At 38.5% G+C, this 7,325-nt stretch overlaps 2 protein-coding genes and 1 non-coding gene across 3 annotated transcripts; 1 reads left to right on the top strand and 2 right to left on the bottom strand.

Annotated features, from left to right (window-relative positions):
• Positions 1 to 2,429: 2,429 nt before the first annotated feature.
• LOC127103228 (uncharacterized) lies at positions 2,430 to 4,137 on the bottom strand. The gene is made up of 2 exons (XM_051040496.1): positions 3,981 to 4,137; positions 2,430 to 3,025 (listed from the first exon to the last, which is right to left on the bottom strand). The coding sequence occupies exons 1-2, from the start codon at positions 4,135 to 4,137 to the stop codon at positions 2,430 to 2,432; spliced, it is 753 nt and encodes a 250-aa protein (XP_050896453.1).
• A 15-nt stretch (positions 4,138 to 4,152) lies between these two features.
• On the bottom strand, positions 4,153 to 5,805 carry LOC127103222 (UBA domain-containing protein Mud1-like). The gene is made up of 2 exons (XM_051040493.1): positions 5,728 to 5,805; positions 4,153 to 5,172 (listed from the first exon to the last, which is right to left on the bottom strand). Exons 1-2 carry the CDS (start codon positions 5,803 to 5,805, stop codon positions 4,153 to 4,155), a joined length of 1,098 nt encoding a protein of 365 aa, XP_050896450.1.
• A 419-nt stretch (positions 5,806 to 6,224) lies between these two features.
• Positions 6,225 to 6,331, top strand: LOC127116305 (small nucleolar RNA R71). The gene has a single exon (XR_007801259.1). It is a non-coding gene; the product is annotated as a small nucleolar RNA R71 (small nucleolar RNA).
• The last annotated feature ends 994 nt before the right edge of the window (positions 6,332 to 7,325 follow it).

Here is a 7,325-nt window from a genome sequence, read left to right as displayed (position 1 = left end):
TCGATGGTTCCTCAACGCTACCGGAGTCTCGTACCTCTTCTAGCTAGCGACGGAGAGCGCCGATTTTCTCGTACAGGCAATCAGCTTTTGTGGCATGAGTATCATCGGATACCTCTAACTGCAAGGTAAGGTCAGTAACTTCCTGGCGAAGGATGGATAGTTCCCTGCGCAGCTCAATAATCTCAGTGTGAATGTCGCATCTCTAAAGATTGAAATTATTGGAAAGCATTGTGATCCTATCTGATGGTGGAAAGGGATGGTATTCTGGTATTGGAGGAGATCTAGGTACATCAGGTGTCTCATCCTGGCCTTCTAAGGAGTATGTCCAATTTTCTTTATCATGGACATTAGTCTTCGTGTGATTCAGTAAAGTAAAGTAATTGATGGTATCATGATTAATCAGGAGCTTATATTGGTTCGGGTTAAAGGAGTCTCTCCTCATCAGGCCATAGTCTAAACAGAAGGTAGTATCCATCAGGGTGTAGCCATCGTAAGAAGTCAGGTGAACTATTTTTTTGTCAAGACCTGGGGTAGATGTTATATGTGACACAATTCCTCCTACATGAATAAGTCCTTCAAAAGAGTTGGTTGTAAGGTTATGGTTGTCATAAGGAAATTTCCAGAGGCTACAGGGTGTGACTGGGTGATACAAAATAGGAAAAGGATTTCCTCAACACTAACATGGGTATCAATATCACTCCTTCCAAGGAAAGTGTGGGCTAGGATCATTTGGAAGTAGTGGAAGGTTGGGTTATGGATTTGGTTGGACAACTGGGTGGAAGGGTCAGGGCTTTCTCCTCCTGTGATATCACTCCAAAATGTGTCTATCTCATCCTGCATAAAATAGCCTAAACGGATTTCAGGCATATCATCAAGGCCACACTGAAAACCAAGTAACTCAACAAACTCCTTAAGATTGAAGGTGTACTCAATTCCAAACAATTTGAAGTTAATATAGCCTCTCTTAGAACTGATTCCAATGTAGGGTTCATAGTTGAGGGAGCTTAAGAATTCAAGTGTTAGGCTCTTCTAGGTTACATGCATGGCACCGGTATAATCTTCCCATTGAAGTTGATTGCATAGATACCTCACACTTGCCTCAAGACCTAAGGTTTCCATGAAATCAGGGTCAGGGTACCTGGTGGGTATCATGGGACGCTCAGATAGGATCGCATATCGCTTTCTCTGAACTTCGTCTCTAAACATAACATGCATATTATTGAAACTCTGCATCCTGAAAAATATGGTTAGTGGAGAATGCTACGAAGAGTAATGAGACCTGAAACCTGAAACATAAATATTACGAGGTTAGTCCAGTTAAGTACATAAATAAAAAATCGAATAAAAACAATGCAAGCAAATAATAAAGTGAGAAAATAGAGAAAAATCATGGGTTACCTCCCATGCAGCGCTTTTTTAACGTCTTTAGCTTTACGACTATGGACTCATATTTGAGAAGTAGAGGCAGGCGGATCGATTAGAGTGTGGCAAGAGTAATGTGTAGGGATGTCACCTCCTTAGTAGTGTTTTAGCCTTTTCCCATTTACTATGAAGGGATTACAAGAGTGGTTCTTGATTTCAACTGCTCCAGACTTTAGGATCTTTGAGACCTCGTAAGGGCCAGTCCATCTTGAGCGCAACTTACCAGGAAAAAGTTGCAACCTGGAGTTCAAAAGGAGAACAGGATCTCCTATGTTGAAATCTTTTTTTACAATTCTCTTATCATGCCATACTTTGGTTCTTTCTTTATATATTTTGGCATTTTCATAAGCACTGCGACATAGTTCTTCTAATTTATGAATGTCTAGAATGCGCTTTTCACCAGCTCCTAGGTAATCCAAATTCATGGTTTTAATGGCCCAATAGGCTTTGTTTTCTAGCTCAAAAGGTAAGTGACAAGATTTTCCATGAACTAATTGGTATGGGGTGGTTTCTATAGGGGTTTTATAAGCAGTTCTATAGGCCCATAATGCTTCTTTAAGCTTCTGAGACCAAGCTTTTCTAGATATTGAAATTGTTTTATCTAAGATTTATTTAATCTCCCTATTTGATACTTCCACTTGTCCACTAGTCTGCGGGTGATATGGTGTTGCTACTCTATGCTTAACTCCATATTTATCTAAAAGTTTATCAAAAAATTTGGATATGGAATGTGATCCACCGTCACTTATAACGTGGCGCGGTACACCAAATCTAGGGAATATGTTATTTTTGAATAACTTAATCACTACTCGTGTGTCATTTGTAGGTGAGGTTATAGCCTCAATCCACATAGACACGTAGTCAAAAGCTACTAAGATATATTTATTTCCCATTGATGATGGAAAATGTCCCATAAAATCAATCCCCCAAACATCGAAGATTTCTACTTCTTGGATATTTCTTAATGGCATTTCGTCACGCCTCGAGACGTTTCTAGTATGTTGGCACTATTCACATCTAACAATGTAAGCATGAACATCGCGCCATAAGGTGTGGAGTGACAATGCCTTAGACGTGCCTGCATGTCCATCATAAGGTGTGGAGTGACAATGTTTTATGATGTTTTCTACTTCTTCTTCAAGGACACAACGACGAAAAATGCCGCTTGTCCCTCTATTGAAAAGGAGTGGTTCTTCCCAATAAAAATATCTTACATCACTATAGAATTTCTTATTTTGTTGGGAGTTAAGGTCAGGGGGTATGATATCAGCACCTAGGTAATTAACAAAGTCAGCGTACCAAGGTACGTTGGTCACTGCTAGAGTTCTTTCAATGTTCCAATCCATTGGAAAATTGGAGTTATCGTCCTGAATGGTTTCGATTTTAGCCATAAGTGTATCATAGTTAAAATCGTCATTTATTGGCACTAGGTCTGGTTTTAAATATTCAAGCCTAGAAAGGTGGTCAACAACTACATTTTTTGTGCCCTTCTTGTCTCGAATATCTAGGTCAAACTCTTGCAATAAAAGGACCCATCCAAGTAACCTAGGTTTAGCGTCATTCTTGCTTATTAGGTATCGAATAGATGCATGATCTTTATAAACTATAATTTTAGCTCCGACCAGATAAGATCAAAATTTATCAATAGCAAAAACAACAGCGAGGAGTTCTTTCTCAGTTGTTGCATAGTTAAGTTGGGCGGAATCCAGGGTCCTACAGGCATAGTAAATTACATGTAATTTCTTGTCTTTTTATTGCCCTAGAACAGCACCAACAGCGTAATCGCTAGCATCGCACATGATTTCGAAAGGTTGGTTCAAACTTGGAGGTTGCATAATAAGTGTGGAAATCAGTGCTTGTTTCAAAAGGTTGAATGCCTCAATAAATTTTTCGTCAAAAATAAACTCGACATATTTCATTAGAAGGCTAGTCAGAGGTTTTGTTATTTTAGAGAAGTCTTTAATAAAACATCAGTAAAAATCGGCGTGTTCAAGAAAGCTACGGACTTCCCTATGGTCTTAGGTGGTTTGAGTTTTTCTATAACCTCTATTTTGGCTTTATCAACCTCAATGCCTTTTTCAGAGACTATGTGTCCTAATAATATTCCTTCTATAACCATAAAGTGACATTTTTCCTAGTTTAGCACAAGGTTTCCTTCCACGCATCTTTCTAGAATTTTCTCAATGTTAGCTAGACAGTTTTCAAAACTGAATCCGCATACCGAGAACCATCCAGAAAAACTTCCATAATCTCATCGAGGAAATCTGCGAAGATTGACCTCATACAACATTGGAAGGTGGTTGGGGAATTTCAAAGTCCGAAAGGCATTCGTCTATAAGAAAATGTTCCGTAAGGGCATGTAAAGGTTGTTTTCTCTTGATCTTTGGGGTGAATGGGAATTTGGAAGAATCCCGAGTATCCATCTAAATAGAAAAAGTAAGAGTGTCTAGCTAGATGCTCAAGCATTTTATCTATGAATGGAAGAGGTAAATGATATTTCCTAGTCACCATATTTAGTTTTCTGTAATCGATGCACATATGCCAATCGTTTTCTATACGCTTAGCTACATGCTCGCCTTTCTCATTTTCCACAACTGTGACACCTCCTTTTTTAGGTACCACATGTACAGGGCTCACCCACTTACTATCTAAAATTTTATAAATTACATCACCCTCTAGTAGTTTTAGTACTTCTTCCTTAACCACATCGCTCATTATAGGGTTTAGCTTTCATTGATGTTCTCTGGAAGGTTTAGAATCTTCCTCCAGCAAGATCCGATGCATGCACACGGATGGGCTTATCCCTTTGAGATCATATATGTTATATCCTAAAGTTGAGGGATACTTTTGAAAGATATCTAAAATTTGATTCACTTCATCTTCATTTAAAGTGGCACTCACTATAACGGGGCGATTTAGTTCTTCATATAAAAACTCATATCTTAGATTCTTGGATAATTCCTTAAGTTCTATAGATGGTTTCTTAGGACATGGCATATTGTTTGGGGTAAGTTCTAAGCATTCATAAAGGTTGTCATCCATGTAAGGCTCTAGTCTAAATTCGTCGTCTTCTCTTATGGGAGTCGAGGGAAATTTTATTGTCTCGGGAGGCCCTTCTTGATCTAGCTCCCTTATGCATTCATCAATGATATTGATGGAATAACATGAGTCTTCTATGACTGGTGCCATTAGGAATTTGGAAAGTATAAATTCTATCTTTTCATCACCTACTTCAAAAGTTAGTTTTCCTCTTTTAACATCTATTATGGCTCCCGTGGTTGATAAGAAGGGTCTACCAAGGAGGATTGGGATTTCGTTGTCTTCTTTAATGTCCATTACCACGAAATCTGTTGGGATATAAAGTTTTCCGATTCTAACTGGAATGTCTTCTAATATGCCTAATGGATATTTTACAGATCTACCGACTAATTGAAGAGACACCTTAGTCGGTTGTGATTCTCCTAAGTTTAGTCTTCTACAAACTTCTAAAGGAATCAAGCTTACGCTTGCTCCCAAGTCTAGGAATGCTTTGTCTATAACATGATTCCCTAAAATACAAGGTATGGAAAAGCTTCTGGGATCTTTCTCTTTCTTAGAAAGTTTATTCTCAGCAATGAAGTTGCACTCTAATGGTTTGGGATCATCTAGCCTACGTTTGTTGGTCAAGATGTCCTTAAGGAATTTAGCATAAGATGGTATTTGGGTGATGGCTTCGGTGAAAGGGATTTTTACGTGGAGTTTCTCGATAACCTTTATAAACTTTTTATATTGGTTATTAATTTTTGTCTGTTTAAATCTTTGCGGGTATGGAATTGGTGATTTATAAGGAAAGGGTGGAACATAAACTTTATCTTTATCTTCTCCCTTATCTTTCACTTCGTGGTCTTTTTATCTCTCCAGTTCCTCTACTTCATCTATAGACACAACGGTTTTCTTAGAAGCCTCTGATTCACTCAAGGTTGGTTTTACAAGTTCTTCATAAGTGATCCCACTTTGTAGGGTAAGAGAGGTAGCTTGCCCTCAGGGTTTGGGTTGAGGTTGTCCAGGAAATTGCCCTCCAGGTGTGGCCTGGGGGCTTGTTGTTGTGCTATTTATGAGATTGGGTTTCAAGCCTCTTAATGTGAGTGATTATCGAATCAACTTTAGTTCCTAATTGTGTGATAAGTTCATTTATATGAATATCTTGGTTCAGGGACTCTTTATTTTGCTAAGTTTAGGTCGAAATGAAGTTCTCCATGATTTTCTCAAGGTTTGGCTTTTGATGAACGACCTGCATAGGTTGGATTGGTCTTTGAGCTTGAAAACCTGGTGGTATTTGAGGCGTAGAGTTTTGAATAGGGTTATTGTTTTTATAAGAGAATTTTGGGTGTTTCCTCCATCCATGGTTGTAAGTGTTTGAAAATGGGTTTCCTTGGGCATAATTGACCTAGTCTGAGTTTGATTCAGTTAACAAATTGCATTCTGGTGCAAGATGTCATTTGGTTCCACAGATTTCACAGTCTACAGCTAATGCGGCTGTAGGATTTATAGACATGTGTTCAACCTTTAGGGATAAAGCATCCATTTTAGCTTTCATCATGTCCATACAATTGACCTCATGTATTCCTCCTTTGGTCTCCCTTTTCTCCACTGATGCTCGCTATGACTCCCACTGGTAATGGTTTTGTGTCATATCTTCGATGAGAGTGCAAGCGTCGGGGTAAGGGTTGTTCATCAAAGCACCACCGGCGGCAGCGTCGATGGAAATCTTTGTGTTATAGTGAAGTCCATTATTAAATGTGTGAATAATCATCCATTGTTCTAGGCCATGGTGTGGGCAAGCTCTTAGTAGTTCTTTATATCTTTCCCAAGCTTCAAAAAGTGATTCACCCTGATTTTGATTGAATCGGGTTATTTGGTTTCGAAGGACAACGGTCTTACTCGAGGGAAAATATCTTGCAAGGAACACCCTCTTGAGGTCTTCCCAAGTAGTTATCGAGTTATCCGTAAGGGAATCTAACCAAGGCCACGCTCTATCTCTGAGGGAAAACGAGAATAGTCTTAGACGAATTGCCTAAGGCGAAGCACCATTGGTCTTGAATGTATCAGCTAATTGGTTAAACACTTTTAAATGTTGATTTGGGTTCTCTGTAGCGAGACCCACGTATTGATTTTGTTGAACTAGTTGTAAGAAAGAGGGTTTTAAATCCAAATTATTAGCAGGAATAGTCGGGTTTACTATACTAGAACTAGGTTCTTTGTTAGAAGGCTAGGAGAATTCCTTAAGTGGTCTTCCGTTTTGATCTTCGGCCATTGCTCTCCTAATTCTTTTGAGCAAACTTCTGGAACTGTGAGTTTTTCGCATTTACCGGCTAATAGGGCCTTATTCTAGACAGTGTAACAACAGGGTATGAAACTTTGACGTAATTGGTCCCCAGCAGCGGCGCCAAAAACATGATGGGTGTGCGATTTGCTAGCCGCAAGTATATGGAACTCGTCAAAGTAATACAAAAGATTATCGTTCCCTTAGAGACCAAATTGTCAATCTATCAATTTCTATTGCTATGGTGTTTATCTAAGGTAAATCAAATAAGTAGGTTCAAGTACGCAGAAAGGGAAATAGTGAAGTAAATAAATTCAGATAAAATGTAGGCTCAGATGTAATTCACTTCAGTTAGGAAATACTCCAATTGTTTCTAAACAAATCTAATTATGGGACAATATTTTCTACTTACAGAAGAATCAATTTAACAGGAACTGTCGCTTTCGCGTATTCAGAACCGAGTTTACTCCCTAATTAATACCCATCATTGTCACTGATAAAGGGTGCTTGTTGCGTTAGAGTAGTAAACCTATTTTTAAGAAATTAAATTCTTGACTTTGATTAAAATTGATTTTGATTTGAAAAGTTTAACTTAAAAGGG

The sequence above is a fragment of the Lathyrus oleraceus genome, chromosome 1 (assembly GCF_024323335.1).
Source record: "Lathyrus oleraceus cultivar Zhongwan6 chromosome 1, CAAS_Psat_ZW6_1.0, whole genome shotgun sequence".
NCBI lineage: Eukaryota > Viridiplantae > Streptophyta > Magnoliopsida > Fabales > Fabaceae > Lathyrus > Lathyrus oleraceus.
This window is presented reverse-complemented; position numbering and strand designations above follow the sequence as displayed.

Excerpts from the sequence above, each read along its gene's own strand:
- LOC127103222 (XM_051040493.1), bottom strand. The coding sequence starts at position 5,805 with ATGGATGGAGGAAACACCCAAAATTCTCTTATAAAAACAATAACCCTA. Across the intron at positions 5,173-5,727 it reads TACGCCTCAAATACCACCAG|GTTATCGAGAAACTCCACGT; the intron begins GTTTTCAAGCTC and ends AAGTTTATAAAG.
- LOC127103228 (XM_051040496.1), bottom strand. The coding sequence starts at position 4,137 with ATGAGCGATGTGGTTAAGGAAGAAGTACTAAAACTACTAGAGGGTGAT. Across the intron at positions 3,026-3,980 it reads AGGCGAGCATGTAGCTAAGC|TTTATAAAGATCATGCATCT; the intron begins GTATAGAAAACG and ends CTAAAATTATAG.